The sequence below is a fragment of the Orcinus orca genome, chromosome 11 (genome assembly GCF_937001465.1).
Source record: "Orcinus orca chromosome 11, mOrcOrc1.1, whole genome shotgun sequence".
NCBI classification, from domain to species: domain Eukaryota; kingdom Metazoa; phylum Chordata; class Mammalia; order Artiodactyla; family Delphinidae; genus Orcinus; species Orcinus orca.
Window position 1 is genome coordinate 28,135,561 of NC_064569.1, and position 19,891 is coordinate 28,155,451.

The window sequence follows — 19,891 nt, forward strand, 5'->3', positions numbered from 1 at the left end:
ATGAAGTTTCCAGTGTATTGGACCAAGAGCTAGCTGTCCATCGAAATTCTAAAACTACTTAGACAAAACACATAATGTTCCTCCAGATTTTCTTCAGACTGATCTCTTCTATTGGTAATATGAATAATAAGAACACATTTTTATTTGAAGTTATGGCACAAATATTCATGCAGGTATTTAATAAGGAATAATTGTTACTAAGCTTCTTTGTCATAACATCAGATGCGACATCAATCTCATTAAGCAAGCTTTGTTGGATAAGAGAGATCCAAAGAGAAGAAGACATTTTAAAGCTAAGGAAACTCAAAATAATTGATCTTTGGAGCATTATGTGACTGGCAGTAAATGAATTCTAAGTACAAGGAGGACTAGTATGCATGTGTTGTTTCTCCTCAGCCTTGAGGGTTTGGAGAAAAAAACAGGCATCCATATAAGTACAACCTGTCTTATATTACTTCTACTGTCTATTTAGAGCCTTAATATTCTGTCCCCGAAAGACCCAGATAGAAAAATTGATCCATTACTTCAACTTTGTCTTTGCCTGGGTAGCTTTCTTGGGATAAGTTTGCTGCACCCCACTCTAGATATCTCATAGTCAACTAGGTATATATAGCACCTATCAGATAATCTAAATGCATTTTATGTGTTTGTCTCTCCCATTAGACAGTGAAATTTTCATTCATTGCTGCATCCTTGGGGCCTAATATAGAGTGTGGAATATAGAATTCATGTCATAAATATTTTATTCATAAACTAATAAATGAATGAATGCATGGAATACAACTGCTTTAGCCTAGTAAGAAGGTGATAGGAGAAGGAGATTCCTCCACTCTTAACTTAAAGGAGGTCAATTTTAGTGTCAAATAGTGTCAATCTGGCAGGAAAGAGTTATCATTATTGACTAAGTACTGAGATATTCTCCTTTGCTAATGATGTATATTAAATTTAAAAAATCACAGAGGGAACTTCCTGTTGGTCCAGTGGTTAAGAGTTCACCTTCCAATGCAAGGGGTGCGGGTTTGATCCCTGGTTGGGGAGCTAAGATCCTACATGCCTCAGGGCCAAAAAACCAAAACATAAAACAGAAGCAATATTGTAACAAATTCAATAAAGATTTTAAAAATGGTCCGCATCAAAAAAGTCTTTAAAAAAAGTCAGAGAGAATGTACAGATAACAAACCTCAAGGATTAACAGTGCTAGAACATACATATGTGTATGCTCAACACATACCTGGTAGTTAACTGGCAAGATAGGTTTAAGGCAGAAATAACTAGTGTGTTTGCTTTAATAACTTGGATTTCTTTAATGACTGAATTTAATGACTGAATCATACTTTCTCATTTCCTTCAGTTTTCATCTAAATAACAGGTAAGATATTCAAACATACTAAGCAAAAAAACGACTTGTTAACACCATGCCAACACAGAAAATTTTTCTATTTTTATTAAAAAAGGATTGAGGAAGAGCTTAGGAAGGCAAAACATAAAGGCTGAAGCTCAAGGGAGAATAAACTTGTATCTATATTGAATGTTTTTAAATTAAGAAAAGGTTTCATAGGCAAGAATTTTTAAATCACTCAAAGTAGATTTGAAAGACCGCGTGACTTGAAGAGAAATACTATTGTTTAATCTCAAAAACCAATCTGCTCAATAAGTTTAAAGATTCTTACACATATTGGTAACCTTTGGCAATTATCTTTTGTAAAAACCTATACTTTAAAAGAATACATATACTTATTCCAGAGAAAGATAATAATAAAATAAAATTCCTCTTACCTCATATATATTGAACTGTGATTGCCCTCTAGAAAGTTCCCTATAGCTTGTTGTAAATTCTCCAATGAAATCATGACTAAAATTAAGGGGGAAAATATACATAGTATTAGTTTTCATACATTTGTTAATTATGTTTTAAAAAATATAGTTTAATCATGAAAAATGCTTGATATTATTATGAACATAACGTGATAATTTAAAACACACTGATACATAATTTCATTGTTCTTTAATTGTTACGCATACCCAAAATTACATTTTGTTAGTATTCAAAAAATATTTAATTTATCCCACCAATGCTAATATTTCAAATAGGTATATTAGGTTTAATAACTCATATCTCAAAAGCATTAAATCATCTATGCTATCCAAATGATTAACCATTAATTAGGATGAAAGTTTAAGACACTCAAAAATTTATTATTATCCATATCAATAATCACAAATATAATATACAAAATCTTCAAACTTTTCTATGACCAGAATGTAATAGGACACTAGTTTTAAAAGGGACATTATTATTATTATTATTATTTATTTATTTTGCGGTACGCGGGCCTCTCACTGTTGTGGCCTCTCCCGCTGCGGAGCACAGACTCCAGACGCGCAGGCCCAGTGGCCATGGCTCACGGGCCCAGCCGCTCCGCGGTACGCGGGATCCTCGCGGACCGGGGCATGAACCCGTGTCCCCTGCATCGGCAGGCGGACTCTCAACCGCTGTGCCACCAGGGAAGCCCCAAAGGGACACTATTTTTAAACATCAACATAGAGAATATTCACCAAGTCTTATACTAATAATTTTAAAGTACATTGTTAATACAAAACATGGTTATTCTAAACTTCTTTACCTTAAAGCAATCATCACTGCCTTCTCAGAAAGCAGAACTTCTACAGGTGCCTTCTCAGTTTAGGTGTGGAAGGGTAAGGATTGAGAAAGCATATGTTAGTTCTCAATATAAAATCCTTACCAATGTGATTACTGAGGCTGGCTTATGCAACTGTAAAACAGATCTTATGCATTCACCAGTTTAGAAGGGAGGTGTATTCTACTACTCTGCACTAATTTAATGGTCAACACTAGGTTGAACACACACTGCTGAGAAATAAACATAAAATGCTGGTATTTGGTGCAGTGGTGAAATGTAATGCATCAGAGGAAGAAGATAAAGACTGTAGGAGCTGAAGTAGTATAACAAACATAGGGGGTGTTGTCACTGCTATTTGTATCATAAGAGTTTAAGCTTGGCCCATTTGCTTGCAAATGTGAGGTGTTTATTACCATAAAAATGGATATCTTCCCCAAACTCCAGGCAGGTTTATGTTTAACTGTGATTCACTAAAATCCATAAACCTTCCATAGACCTGATGACCAGTAACAAGCAACAAGCAAATTGTGGCTAGCCAACCAAACTACTGATTGCTAAAGCTGGGATTTCAAAGGAAAACTTGCTGCCATTAATTTAAGTAGCATTTTTGTCATAAAAAAATATATATTTTTTAATTAAGATAAAACTCAGATATCCAGCCTCCCAGTTCTCCCTTATCTTAAAGATCTTTTACATTTATGACAATAGTCTATACCAGGCATTCCTCTTTACACCAGTAGCACCTTGACCTTTTTTAGATTTAACTTTCAAAAGCAGATCTACACACATGAAAATGATAAAAGGAAAGACCATTGAAGACTGTAACCAAATATATTTGCATTTTTGCATTTGTGAATCCAAACCTCCAGTATTCACTCTTTCAATTTACACAGGGAAAATTACAAAACAGTACTTTCGTGCTACATATTTCTTATAAATAAAATAATTCTCTTTGACTTTTAGAAGTGCAAGCTTATAACTGTGATATCTTTCACAGAAATCTTAAAAATTCTGAGTTATGGAAATTCTGCTTAGAACCTATCCTCTTCCATTGCTATGTGTGTTTTACATAAGTAATAGTCACTGAGAAAATGTTCTATTAAAGCATTTTAAACACACTTTGATATTGGTAAGTGTGGACAAGCCTTGTATAACCAGAGCTCACCACACTTGTGGTAGGAACCTAATATTGAAGCCTTAGAAAATGGCTGGATCATTTACTCCCTCATGGTAGTTTTCTGACTGTGTAAATTCTACCCCTGTTTGGTTCATTGTTTAAATTCAATGTTTAGGCCTCCTGCCACTCAATACTAATCAAGAACTTGGGTGAGACAAGCAATAGTTACTGGTTTCCATTACTCAGTTGAGATTAATTATGCAATTACTCAATCACATCTCAAGAACATGTAATACATCCATCTGGATAAAGTCTGTCCAACAGAGTGGCAAATCTGGACCCAAGTGCAATGGTCAGGTTTCCTCAACTGTACACTGACATGCCATGCTGAAGTCATGGTGAAACTTTCTAAGAAGCAGTTTTTGAACATTTAGATCTGTTTTGTTCTTGTTAAGTTTGTTACCCTGCAGAGTTGAGTGATTAACAAAGGGGTACAATTCTCTTTGGTCTCAGTGCTAGGAATCTGTGCTGCTCACTTGTGTTTCCTATTCTGAAAAGACCCTGTTTATCATGAAACAAGATTTTTGCCTCTGAAGTTGGTTGTTAAAAGAGCTTAAGCCAAATTTGTGGCACATCTCTAGCACGATATGTTTTCATGATGTGCTAGGAATCCTCAGCAACCTTTTCAGATATCTTACTCTTATTTTCCCTTTGCTTCAATTTCCTCACACAGTTTAGTTCACTATGTCTTATTATAAGCTTCCTTGGATCTTTTCAGAATAAGACAGAACATAAAGAATGAATTAAATACTTGTTCCCCTTCTGAATCTTGTTAAAGATGATTATTTTGCATAAAACACTTAATTTGCATGTCATACAAATGCAATGCCATCCTTGTGCTGTAGAGGAGAAAATGTATTGAGTCACAAATTACATTTCATGCTCCAAGACAAGATTTCTGTGACATACAGAAAACACATCATTGCATCTATTCAGATACAGAGAAATGGATGATCAAGAATTGATGATTTGTCAAAAGGTCATAAACATAAGTGGCAACAGCAATGAAATAGCCAAGCCTAGACATAAGGTGCTTTGTCTCAAGAATACATCTGAAGAATCTGGGTGGATAAGTGAATAATTCTCAGGTCAATTTTGTCATAGATCTCTTGAAATGCATGGGAATTTTTAGTTTCCTTTGTCAACTACCGTTCTTCAAATGCTATATATTAAATCATAGATAAGTACGTTAAGTATTGAAGGTGGTTTTCACTGATTTATTCTTATAATTATCTTTTTCCCTATCATCAACCATTACTAGATTCTTCTGAGATTAAAAGTAATTTAATATTTTTATCTGTTCACAACTGTCAATACTGTAATGTTGAAACAATTCTCACTATACAGAGAAATATGATGAAAAGTACTTTGATAATAAATTACAATCAACAATTTCCTTGAGATTCAATAATAGTGCTTTGCTATTTCCTGTTACTTTAATTGTAACTAAAATAATTATTCTATGTTATAAGTCTCAATCTCTCTGACTGCACTTACAAAATAAAGTTTACTGCAGGGTGGTTGATCTGATTTGTGTCCACTTACATCTGTAATTTTTTTCCAAAATTTTTTTATAATTGATATATGTTACTTAAAATCTGATGAAATAAACCAATATTGAGAGCAAACTGATTAATATTACAGGTAGTAACTTGGCTCTAAAATGCCTTGTTTGAGTAAAGTGATTAAATTTTTGAATAAAATCTGAATATTATAATCATTTCTATGCTCTATTAATAGTGGAAAATGGGTATTATGTATATTCATATTTATATCTGAAACATGTAGGACAGTCCCTATTTAACAAAGTGTCCATCTTCCCCTACTTTTGGTATCTTGTTTCACTTATCTTTTACTCTACTGCTTCGCTATTATCTCCTCTAAGAAATCTTTCCTGCTTTATGCTCTTCCTCTGTTTAAAAAAAAAACCCAATTTTCTCTATCATCATACTTCCTAGATTGTATAACAGCTGTTGTTTATATATCTCCCCTCTTAGCTTTTATAGCATACTTGAAGTTAAGAAAGATGATAATTTCATCTCAGTATTCTCAGCATCTACTTCAGTGCCTGGTAACCAATGGGAATTTTTGAATGCTGCAAATATACTCAAGTTAATATCATGGTCATGCTGTAATCTTACCTTGCCAGTAATATTAACAATTTTGCCTCTCATGAGTTTTATTTAGTCCAAAAGAATGGCACAAGTGCAAAACATATTAGCCATTGCTACTCTATTTCTTTGAAACAACTCTGAGGGTTATGTTGATAACTGTTATTTTCCCATAGAAATGCACCCACATAATCACACAAAAGACATAGAAAAAAGAGACGAGAATATTGCCTTTGCTTGGTGTTTCCAATGATCTTCCTGAAGATCAACCTGCTTTGGGCAGAATAGATGATGCTTATTTTCCTCTCAGTCATTAAACTAATTTTTGCACATAGGCACAAATGACAAATACATACTGAATCCATCTCATCCCTCTCTCTCTCATCATGTTGTCTTGAGTAAATCAGTCACTTTGGGGTCTTTATGTCTTCACCTAAAAATTGGAGGCAATGTCTATTTACTGTTTTGAAAATAATCCTAGATAATTCATTTGAATTCTTTCTGTGAAAGGTGTTTGATTCCTTATAAAAGACATTACTAAAATATATTTTTCTGATTAGTAAGTAATATGACTCTAGACACTTATATGAATAGTTTTAAAGAAGCTTTAATCAAAATAACCCTTTGAAGATGTAACAGGCTTATGAATGGATATTTGGGAGTTACACATATACCTGTGGCTTGTACTGGTCTTATGTAAGAATGCTTAATTCATTAAGCATACCTCTCTTTTGGAGTGTGACATATTTCAGGTGTGCACTAAAGAATGTCTCAAATGAGGACTTGTAAACAAACTGTATATTAAAGATAATTTCTCTAATTGGGATACTGAAAAGATTTCAGCATAAAAATTGGCAGGATCTTTCCTATTTGAAACCAAGCTATTAATTCCATAATTACAAGTAAAATGTACCATGGGACTTGTGATTTCCCATGATCACCACAAAAAGTCTTTATAAGTCCAGATAACAATAGCATATCAGCTGTTCCTGATTTTGCTTTTCTTTTTTTTTTTTTTTTGCTTTCCTTCTAGTCAAAGCTTTTGACTTTGAACCAACTTTTCAGCATTTAGGAATTTTTTATTAATGAGATGACACTAGCCTTCACTGATTCTTAAAATTTCAACAAAATCAAGTCTTTTTTTTCTTGTAACTTCCTCAAATCCAGACAGAGAATTTAGTTTCCTTTAAAAAGTCAGAAATATGTCTTTAACTATTCCTCAGTTATGATTTGGTCTATACTTAAATCTACAGAACTATCATGATTCTTAATTAATTGCCCCAGTAAACACAGATTATCAGCACATTCTGACAAAAGTAATTCTTTTCTTTGTAATGTCCTCGTTTGTTTTTACTGATAGGAATTATTATATATAAGATATATATGAATGTATTCAACATAGAAGTTTTCATTTATCTCATTTTGTTGAAATTTTAAGTAATTTCAGAAGGTTTACATTTTCTTTGCTCCTTCTGTAGATTACAACAACACTTCTGAGCCTCCAAGAAGGAAACAGATATCACCCTCAAACATTATCAATTCCCAGGAGAAAAAGGCTAATTTTATCAGTCTTATTAACACCTGCTCCTTGATCCACTTCTAATACAGGCAGAAATTTTAAAAGATATAAATACCATATATATATATAAAATAAGTCTTCATTTCCTTTTGGGTGTAAATATATATAAAATTTTATATAATCATATATAATGTTACATCTACATAATCATACATTTTAGTAAGTTTATATTTCACCTATTATTACTTAATATTTTGCTTATTAACTTTATTTTCACTTATTTTTTAATCTACACAAAGAGTTAGACAAACCACATTTTCTAAGATAAAGACAATATTTTTAATGTGGTTTAGATATAGCAAATGGTATATGCCATAATAAAGGAACTGTTCTTTATGATGATTTATCAGATTGAAACCAAAATTGTATGCCTAAATACTCCAATTTTTTAAAAAATACATGCTATATACTTATTTTTAAAGTGTATTTTATATTATATACATTACTTTCAATGTTAGATTATTTAAACTGCATGTGTATCTATACTGCAAATTTTAACTATAAAGTCTAACTTTTGAAAGAGAATTACCTTCAATTTTTTTCTATTGCCTCTAATAAGCTTAATGCACCAAAATATTGTCAAGCAAAAACTCCTCATTCAAATTCAAATTTGCCTAATCAAATAAAAAGTGTGTCATATCTAAAGCCAAAAATTCTTAATGTAAAATAACTTTTACCTAGCAACAGTTTCACAAATGCAATTTAATTCATTATAAGGCAGGATGGAGTTTCTTTAGCTCTACAGGACCTTTGGATATTTTTCTACGATTATATGAATTAGGAAGTTAATTGAGATAACATCTGAAGTAAAAATCTCCAATTTTATGGAGTTTTATTTTTAATTTTATTTATATATTTATTTTAAAATATATTATTTATTTATTTATTTTTGGTTGGGTTGGGTCTGTTGCTGTGTGCAGGCTTTCTCTAGTTGCAGCGAGTGGAGGCTACTCTTCGTTGCAGTGCGCGGGCTTCTCATTGCAGTGGCTTCTCTTGCTGCGGAGCATGGGCTCTAGGTGCGTGGTCTTCAGTAGGTGCACCACGCAGGCTCAGTAGTTGTGGTGCACACAGGCTTAGTTGCTCTGCAGCATGTGAGATCTTCCCAGACCAGGGCTTGAACCCATGTCACCTGCATTGGCAGGCAGATTCTTTACCACTGTGCCACCAGGGAAGTCCCCAATTTTGTGGATTTTTAAATACTTATGTTATGCATGTCACATACTTTTCTCTGTAATTTCAAAGTGATTGAATTCTAATCTTTAGCTTGAGCGTTAATCTCTGGAAAGAAATGTCTGTGTGATTCAGTATCCCGTTTCTAAAATATACACTATCAGTTAGTGAATGTTATTTTTTTCAGACTAATGAGAATTAATAAAAATAATCAGTATTACTATAATAAGCAAAGCAAAACAAAACAAAACAAATGAAACAGAAGCAGTATTAACATAAAATAATAATAAATTTGATGTTGGCCAAAGGATCAAAGTTTAAAAAAATGGGATTCCATGCTTTTGTAGCTTCTTAGTCTTTCTTTGTCATTGGTTTATGCCCAAATAAATGCAATTCAAAGTAATCACTTTCTCTCCAGCATATTAATACAGTAAGTCCCCTACATATGCATCTTCAAGTTGCAAACTTTCAAAGATGCAAACGTGCATGAAATTGAAGCTTGCCCTCCACCTCCTATTGCAGAAGATCCCTCAGCTCTATCATCTCCCAACTCCTCTCCCTCCTCCACTCAATAACTCTTCTTGCCTGTTCACTTGATGCCAGCCCCTGTATGCCAGCTGTTGTACTGTACTACTGTATTTTTCAAGTTACTGTACTGTAAGATTAAAAATGTTTTCTTTATTTCTTTGTGTTTGTTTGTTCTTTATGTATTATTTGTGTGAAAAGTATTATAAACCTATTACAGTATAATACTATATAGCCGATTGTGTTAGTTGGGTACCTAGGCTAAAGTTGTTGGACTTACTACAAATTGGACTTTTGAACACGCTCTTGTAATGGAACTCATTTGTACTTAGGAAACTTACTGTAACCTTTATTCAAGACTAAAAAAAAAAGCACACAAACACCAGTCATAAGAAGATAGGCTCAATTCATAGTTTAAAAAATGTTATTTTAGCTATGTATCATATGCTTTTATAAATTGTTTGCTAACACACTGGTATATTTCTGGGCTAGTGCTCATAAATTACTACTTAATTTATGTATTACTTTTTTCACTCAAACTTGCCTGAGTTCATAGATAAATCTATTTGCTCATCTATCTAGATTTGCTATAATATTGCTAGCTTTGTTTATTCTCTGTAAGCATTGACTACTACTGTAATGTCTTTAAGAGATAATGATATCATCTTAACTTGTCTTGCTTTCTCACAATGTTTAAGACTGGAACACAGGGGTGCTATCATTTCTCTAACCAAGGTTTGTACCGATAGGAAAGTGCAAGCGAAAAAACCTGACAGGAGTAATACACACACACACACACACACACACACACACACACACACACCCCACACACAATTCCCAGCCTGAAATAGCAAAAGCTGGCAAGTTGCACACTACAATCCACTGCTCCCTATGGTTAAGGTCATTTCGGTGGCGAACAATCCCTTCTTCGCCTCTGGCATATTTTCTCTATTCTATGTGTAGGGACACTTTTTCCTACAGTGGTGCCAGCGTTGCCAACAAACATCATAAGTGTTTTAGCTCCGTTGCCATCCTTACTTGTGGAAGGATGCTCTCTCTGGCCACCGGTCTCCATACTGTCCATTACCTTCCTGACAGACTGAGGTACTCCAAAAGAGACAAGAGAGATCAACTGCAAGTGGTAAGTCACAAAGATGAGGAAATTAAAGTAAATTTGCTATTGAAGTTCTTTCAAACCTATGGGGAAAAATGCATTTTGGAGAGCTTTCTTTGATCAGTGTCAAGCTTTCAGATTTAACAGACTTACAAGCTAAAAAAAAGTGTGTTTACGCAGTAGAAAAATATGAATTATTGCTGTTGTAGTTTCTAATTAACATGTATAGATAATTCAGGTAATTCAAGTCTGAAAGCAGTCATCCAAATTGCCTAGAATATTTATCTCAAATAAAACCAAGTAATTCACAAAATTTACTTTTATTTTGTGCTGTGTAGATCAGGCATTGGTAGTAAAAAATGTACATGCTATAAATTTAAAAAATGATCATCTCACTTTGGTGAAAATTCACATTTAAAGCTGACAGAGTTTACTGTAATCCTTGGCATAGATCTCATGTGGCAGCTCAGAACTTGCAGATTTGAAAGATTTTCAGCTACAGGGAGTTGTGTGCTTATTTTTATATTAATATACTTCACATTAATATAAAAATAATAACTACTTATCACCATTCAGATTTATAAGATCTTTTTGAATACCTATATAACTATTCTTTCCACTTCTCTAAATGAATATTATTTTCTTGTACTACTTATGGAGAAACAAACTTTTGAGGTATTTTGGGTGGCTCTAATAATTCTTTATGTTTTTGAGCAGTGTAATTTTTATGATAATGGGTTTAACAGTGTAAATATCTTCAGAGTATTAGGATATGGAAATAAGATAATATAAAAGTTTTTTTTTGGTTAGAAGCTTGAATAAATTAATATATTTTTAACTATATGAGGTTCCAGAAGACTATGAAGCAAAATTTCAGAATACCTGAGTTTTCGAGAGGTACAGATCTAAGACATTAATCAACATTAAAAGTACTGAGTGAGTACTTTTAGATGGATAATCCCTATTTGTAGAAGCTCCTCTTCTTTAATACTAAGCATAGTAGGAAACTTGTGCTTAAAACCCAACCTAAAAATCTGTGAATTTTCTAGTGGAAATCAAAGAACTATCCATGCAACTCAGTAAAGATAATGTTTTCCTGTTGGTTCTACCTTTGGGTTCTACTGACTCTGGTTAAGTCATTAGGCTTCTTAGTAAAAGTTTTCACCCCTCAAAATCATAAAATATAATTTCTCATCCACTTCAGAAAAAAAGTTTAATTGATTAACTTGAGTTGTTCTGAACAGAACACCAGAAATATGTTTTGGGTTCTTGGAAGAAATGTACTATATTAGAAAATGGCCATAAATGCATAACCTCAATATATGTTAAAATTAATTTGAGAGGTTAAAATATAAATTTACAATACATATATTACATTGGCTTGCTTGTTTAAACTATGCTCTCTATATACAAATATATTAGCATGTAATATAAAGTGAATATATGCTCAACTCTTTTTACATATTAAATATCTTATTCTATACAGTTAGTAAAATAACAATAAAGAACTATTTAGAGAGTAATGGCTTCAAATGGGCATTGTGAATGTGTGAAGATTTAAATATAAGAATATTTTTATATAGATCTAAATAAATATTCCAATTTTGAATTCACTTTAAACATAAATCATAGGGAAAACTGCACATCAAAAATTCTTCTCTAGTTTGTATGTTTATTCTGGTCTACAGATAAAATCACAAATTAAGGCCAAAAAATATGAGTTAACAAGTATTGTATCTCTATTCCAGAGTCATAATCATAGAATAATTCTAGTAAATCAAGCAACTTAAGTAGCATGATCATTAAATAGACATATATTTTCATATGTTGATAAAATTTTATTTCAAGTGTGTATCAATCTCAAGATTTAGAAGATTTGCTTCTGAAAAAGGTTGCAAATAATTCTGCAACACCCCTTAGTGTTGCATATATGACTGTAATTAATACATGCCATATATATAATTAACCTGAAATTCGAAAGTTAATAGTCCAGATTACTTTGACTTCCTTAGAAACATTACATAGTACATATTATATATAGGAGAAATTGTGATACCAAATTTAGTTCTTTTTAAGGACCTTATTTACTACTCACAATATAGTTACTGAGTACGCCCTCTAACTGAATCTTAATGCCAAACAATTACATTTAATCTGTTTAAATATGCACACAGAATAAATAAGAAAAATGCAAGAGAATGGCTTATTCTCAGATATTCCTTGATTGTGTCAAATTGAGTGCAATGCCAAAGATGGAAATTTTATGTGGTGCTAGCATAATATTAAGATGTCGCTAATTTTTAGTAACATAAATCTTAATGTGGGCTATAATACATGGCTTAAACTATAATGCAGAAATGATTCTAAACATTATAAAACGTACATACAAAAGAAAGTTGTGCCTTCCATTTCTAATGAAGTGGATAATTGAAGCAATTACTTAGATAATATAAATACACTATTATCTGTATACTTTAAATAAAACCTATTCTTCAGTTTTTGTTTTCCCATCTTCAACTTGCATGTATAGGCACAAATTAGAAATTGTGAGTACCAAAACTATGCACCCAAGCAGGTTGGAACTAAGAATATCATAACTGAACATCAGAGTTTAAATATCAAAAACAGAGTAGAAATGCTTGATGTAGGAGAGCAATGAATCAAACTTCAGGACATTAAGTATCTTTTAGGTAGCTCAGCTCAGTCATTTGGTTAAAAACTTTTTAAAATAAATAAATAACACCAAATTCTCAAATATATCTGAACATTTACCAAAGCTAAGTTTTCACTGGTAGTGACAATATTCTGTGTCGTAGTTTTCCTTCAGATCAATACAATTTGCCTTTTTAAAATAAATAACACCAAGTTCTCAAATATATCTGAGCATTTACCAAAGCTAAGTTTTCACTGGTAGTGACAATATTCTGTGTCTTAGTTTTCCTTCAGATCAATACAATTTGCCTTTTAAGTGTGATTTGACTATAACATGAATAAGTGGCTAAAATCTTATTGTTGTCTTGTTTTAATTCTTTCAGGTTATGTCTGCTATAGTTACCATCAAATGCTAAAAGGAAGAACCTGTGCTTCAAAGGAAAGATTCTGGACGTCTGAATATCATGTTCCATTTTTCCTACACTAAGATGATGGGAGATAAAAGCAGCACTTAGAAAGGCAGTTATGTCAGAGAAATAAACAGTAGTTTGCTTTGAAAGCTATGACTACCTAATAGTCATATAAAATAGACAAGTCACTTCCACATTCTGAGCCTTAATTTTCATATCTAAAAAAGAAAAAGAAGGACAAGCATCATTACTAGCAAAAAGTCTTCATACTCACAACCAGAAGTTTCATTTAACTGTAAGACCTTTATGGCCAGCTCTGCAGAATTTTCTCCCAAGACTTTCATGAAGCAATCACATATACTTAAATTGTTCCAAATAAATTTTTAAAGTAGAAGGTTCTCCAATTTATACCTTTAATTTATATTCCAACATCTCTCCAATTCCCTAGTCTCATAGCTCTAATAGCCTGATATACATCTCCACTGTGATATATAATTTTGAAAACAGGAATTGGGGGTGGGAAAGAGAAAAGGAAATATTGTAAATGGCAAAATCTTTAGCAGCACATTCTTGGGAGAGATAAAGAGAAACTGGGTAAAACCTAGCCAGGACTTGGAAATATCTGAATCTGTTAGGAAGAGAGAGCTGAGCCATGTGTAAGAAAGCACAACAGAAATAGGTTGATGTCATCTGAAATGTTTTCATTCCTCTGGCATGAGATCATCAGGAGAGTTTTAGTATTATCTGATTGAGACTATAAAATAGGTTTACATTTGGAGTATCATCAAGACTAAGCAAAAGCTAATATTAGAATTTTAAATTCACCAAGTCCAAAACCAAGTCCATTATATCCATAAACATGTTTTAATTGTATTGATCTTCTGTTCCAAATCTCAAAAAAAAAAAAAAATAAGTTTCACCATCGGAGGTTTTTTATTATCCTATTCCAGAATGATTTTCTAAACTGGTTCTCAACCCAAATGTGCATCAGCATGACCTGGGGAGTTTTTTCAAAGACAAACCTTTAGACTGCACCCCAAGCCTTCTGAAGTAGAATCTGCAAAGATCCTATTTTCAGAAAAGCTCTCCAGGGGATTCTCATGCAAGCCTTCAATTGAGACCACTGCTGTAAATAGTCCACAATGTTTCTGGCAATAAGAAAATTTCAATATATTTTGATCCTGATTACAGAAAAAGATCAATGAGTGTACAAATTATATTAATTAAATGAGTAAGAAAAATTTAATATATATTCTCTATAAAGATGAATTTGAAATTTGGAACGAATGAGTGATCTGGGAGCCAGTTTAACTTCTGCCAGCTCACTCACCCTTAATTAAGCATCTATACTTGGAATATAGAATTCCACTCATCTGCTCTTCCCAAGCTCATCTGAAGCAACCAGATTTTTCTGGATTTAATTGAAAGAAAATAATAGATTCTAGCTCAGTAAAAAGACACCACATTTTCTATTAACAGCTAATCAAACTACTATTACCAATATTTGTATTTATTGCCAAAGATTTCCTAGATAGAATCCTTTGTTACGTATCCTCCATTGTATATCAGTCCCAGAGGTAAAATCTCTGCTTGTTGACGTAATCATCTATCTCTCAACCCCAGAGATAAAAAGGTATGAATTGGATTAGGAATATCTAGTCATGCTGTAGAAGTGGCGAGTTGGTATGTCAAATTGATTTATTTATAATGTTGGTATTTCTATACATTTGATTGACATCTTTTCTTAAGAGCTCATGGTAAAATTCTTGAGGATAAGGTAACATAAAAAAGTAAATAAAAGGGTATTTAATCACACTATCCATAGATAACCTTGCTAATGGTTAGTATACCTTTTCTATTTACATATTTTAAGAACATATTCCAGATACAGTGTATAAAGCTGCACTGTACAATAAGGGAGACATTAGTGAAATGTAGCCATTGATTACTTGAAAACATGGCTACCAATATGCTGGAGTAGCCTACTAGTAGACTGGCACCAACCTTGGGCTCTCTGGGCCTTGCAGGCAGCTGCCTCAAACTCAGCCCTGCCCCCTAGTGGGCAGACAGGAGCCCTCCACTGTAATGACCCCTCCCCCTGCCAGGGTCCTGCAATTAGACACTCTGGGACTTGCCCCTCCAATCAGTGGGCCCAAACCTGCCTGGGTTTGAACTGAGCCTTCCCAGGTTCATCAGCCAGTGGACCAGGACATCCACCAACCACCAGCAGCTAGCAACAACCCTGAGAACTCCCAGGCCACACAGCCACCAGCATTGGAACCCAACTGCACCCACCAGCAGGCCACCAGTCATGACACAAGGCAGGGTCTGGCAGACAACAAGGGCAAGAGTCAGCCACGTTTACCAGCATCCCACAGTAGCCGGCACTGACAAAAGAGAAGGGCCTACACTGCCCATATAGGGGGCTCCACTACAACGATATGTCTGGTGACCAGAGGGAAGTATGCTCCTGGGCTCAATAGGATGTCTCCAACATAAAGCCACTTCTCCAAGACTGAGAAACATAAGCAACCTACCTAAACATAGAAATAAACATAGAGAATTAGACAAAATGAACAGACAGAAGAATATATTAAAAATGAAGGAATAAGATAAAACCTCAGAAAAAGAAATAAATGAACTGGAAATAAGGAATATTACCAAGGAGAGTTCAAGGTAATGATCATAAAGATGCTCAACAAATTTGGGAGAAGAATGTATGAACACAGTAAGAAGGTTATAAAGAACTGGAAAATATAAAGAAGAACAAAACAAAGCTGAAGAATATAATAACTGAAATTTAAAAATCACTAGAAGGGCTTGGTTCAGGAAGATGGCGGAAGAGTAAGACTTGGAGATCACCTTCCTCCCCACAGATACATGAGAAATACATATGCACGTGGAACTGCTCCTATAGAACACCCACTGAATGCTGGCAGAAGACCTCAGACCCCGCAAAAGGCAAGAAACTCCCCATGTACCTGGGTAGGGCAAAAGAAAAAAGAAAAAACAGAGACAAAAGGATAGGGACGAGACCTGCAACAGTGGGAGGGACCTGTGAAGGAGGAAAGGTTTCCACACACTAGGAAGCCCCTTCGTGGGCAGAGACTGCGCATGGCGGAGGGGGGAAGCTTTGGAGCCGCAGAGGAGAGTGCAGCAACAGGGGTGCGGAGGGCAAGGCAGAGAGATTCCCGCACAGAGGACTGGTGCCGACCAGCACTCGCCAGCCCGAGCAGCTTGTCTACTCACCCGCTGGGACGGGTGGGGGCTGGGAGCTGAGGCTCCGGTTTCAGTCCTATCGCAGGGAGAGGACTGGCGGCGTGAACACAGCCTGAAGGGGTTAGTGCACCACGGCTAGCCAGGAGGGAGTCCGGGAAAAAGCCTGGACCTGCCAAAGAGGCAAGAGACTTTTTCTTCCTTCTTTGTTTCCTCGTGTGCGAAGAGAGGGGATTAAAAGTGCTGCTTAAGGGAGCTCCAGAGACGGGCGCGAGCCACGGCTATCAGAGTGGGCCCCAGAGACAGGCATGAGGTGCTAAGGCTGCTGCTGCCACCACCAATAAGGCTGTGTGCGAGCACAGGTCACTATCCACACCTGCCCTGCCGGGAGCCTGTGCAGTCCACCACTGCCAGGGTCCCAAGATCCAGAGACAACTTCCCCGGGAGAATGCACGGAGTGCCTCAGGCTGGCGCAACGTCACACCGGTCTCTGCCACCCCAGGCTTGCCCCACATCGGTACCCCTCCCTCCAAACTGGCCTGAGCTAGAGCCCCTGAATCAGCTGCTCCTTTAACCACGTCTTGTCTGAGCGCAGAACAGGCGCCCTCAGGCGACCTACACGCAGAGGCAGGTCCAAATCCAAAGCTGAGCCCCTGGAGCTTGGCAAACAAAGAAGAGAAAAGGAAATCTCTCCGAGCAGCCTCAGGAGCAGTGCATTAAATCTCCACAATCAACTTGATGTACCCTGCATCTGTGGAATACCTGCATAGACAACGAATCATCCAAAATTGAGCAGGTGGACTTTGAGAGCAGATATATTATTATTTACCCTTTTCCTCTTTTTGTGAGTATGTATGTGTATGCTTCTGTGTGAATTTTGTCTGTATAGCTTTGCTTTCACCATCTGTCCTAGAGTTCTGTCCGTACGTTTTTGTTTTTACTTAAAAAAATTTTTGTTTTTTCTTAATAAGTTTTTTCTTTTTTTTTTTTGTGGAACACGGGCGTCTCACGGCTGTGGCCTCTCCCATTGCGGAGCACAGGCTCCAGACATGCAGGCTCAGTGGCCATGGCTCACGGGCCTAGCTGCTCCGCGGCATGTGGGATCTTCCTGGACCAGGGCACGAACCTGTGTCCCCTGCATTGGCAGGCAGACTTGCAACCACTACGCCACCAGGAAAGCCCAATTATTTTTTATTTTAATAAATTTATTTTATCCTCTTTCTTTATTTCTTTCTAATTTTTCTCCCTTTTATTCTGAGCCGTGTGGATGAAAGCCTCTAGATGTTCCAGCCAGGAGTCAGTGCTGTGCCTCTGAGGTGGGAGAGCAAACTTCAGGACACAGGTCCACAAGAAACCTCCCAACTCCATGTAATATCAAACGGGGAAAATCTCCCAGTGATCTCCATCTCAACATCAAGACCCAGCGTCACTCAACAACAAGCAAGCTACAGTGCTGGACACCCTATGCCAAACAACTAGCAAGACAGGAACACAACCCCACCCATTAGCAGAAAGGCTGCATAAAATCAAAATAAGGCCACAGACACCCCAAAACACACCACCAGACATGGACCTGCTCAAGAGAAAGCCAAGATCCAGCCTTATCCACCAGAACACAGGCACTAGTCCCCTCCACCAGGAAGCCTATACAACCCACTGAACCAACTTTAGCCACTGGGGACAGACACCAAAAACAACGGGAACTACGAACCTGCAGTCTGCAAAAAGGAGACCCCCAAACACAGTAGGATAAGCAAAATGAGAAGATAGAAAAACCCAAGCAGATGAAGGATCAAGATAAAAACCCACCAGACCTAACAAATGAAGAGGAAAGAGGCAGTCTACCTGAAAAAGAATTCAGAATAATGACAGTAAAGATATCCAAAATCTTGGAAATAGAATAGAAAAAATGCAAGAAACATTTAACAAGGACCTAGAAGAACTAAAGAGGAAACAAGCAATGATGAACAACACAATAAATAAAATAAAAAATACTCTAGATGGTATCAATAGCAGAATAACTGAGGCAGAAGAACGGATAAGTGACCTGAAAGATAAAATAGTGGAAATAACTACTGCAGAACAGAATAAAGAAAAAGAATGAAAAGAACAGAGGACAGTCTCAGAGACCTCTGGGACATTAAATGCACCAACATTCGCATTATAGGGGTTCCAGAAGAAGAGAAAAAGAAAGGGACTGAGGAAATATTTGAAGAGATTATAGTTGAAAACTTCCCTAATATGGGAAAGGAAATAGTTAATCAAGTCCAGGAAGCACAGAGTCCAATACAGGATAAATCCAAAGAGAAACATGCCAAGACAGATATTAAGCAAACTGTCAAAAATTAAATACAAAGAAAACATATTAAAAGCAGCAAGGGAAAAAAAACAAATAACACAGAAGGGAATCCTCATAAGGTTAACAGCTGATCTTTCAGCAGAAACTGCAAGCCAGAAGGGACTGGCAGGACATATTTAAAGTGATGAAGGAGAAAAACCTACAACCAAGATTACTCTACCCAGCAAGGATCTCATTCAGATTTGAGGGAGAAATTAAAAGCTTTACAGACAAGCAAAAGCTGAGAGAGTTCAGCACCACCAAACCAGCTTTACAACAAATGCTAAAGGAACATCTCTAGGTAAGAAACACAAGAGAAGGAAAAGACGTACAATAACAAACCCAAAACAGTTAAGAAAATGGATATAGGAACATACATATCAATAATTACCTTAAATGTAAATGGATTATATGCTCCCACCAAAAGACACAGACTGGCTGAATGGATACAAAAACAAGACCCATATATATGCTGTCTACAACAGACCCACTTCAGACCTAGGAACACATACAGACTGGAAGTGAGGAGATTGAAAAAGATATTCCATGCAAATGGAAACCAAAAGAAAGCTGGAGTAGCAATTCTCATATCAGACAAGATCGACTTAAAAATAAAAACTATTAGAAGAGACAAAGAAGGACACTACATAATGATCAAGGAATCGATCCAAGAAGAAGATATAACAATTGTAAATATTTATGCACCCAACATAGGAGCACCTCAATACATAAGGCAAATATTAACAGCCATAAAAGGGGAAATCGACAGTAACACATTCATAGTAAGGGAATTTAACACCTCAGCTTCACCAATGGACAGATCATCCAAAATGAAAAATAAATATGGAAACACAAGCTTTAAAAGATACATTAAACAATATGAACTTAATTTATATCTATAGGACATTCCATCCATAAACAAAAGAATACACATTTTTCTCAACTGCTCATGGAACA

The 19,891-nt window shown here is 35.4% G+C and overlaps 1 protein-coding gene across 3 annotated transcripts in view; it reads right to left on the reverse strand.

Annotated features, from left to right (window-relative positions):
* CPNE8 (copine 8) overlaps window positions 1-19,891 on the reverse strand; it is a 327,878-nt gene that overhangs the window by 97,519 nt on the left and 210,468 nt on the right. For all 3 annotated transcript variants that reach the window (XM_033415074.2, XM_004284907.3, XM_033415075.2), the window contains exon 11: window positions 1,777-1,852. In XM_033415074.2, coding sequence (XP_033270965.2) covers window positions 1,777-1,852 — 76 coding nt within the window. The remainder of the gene's footprint in view (window positions 1-1,776; window positions 1,853-19,891) is intronic.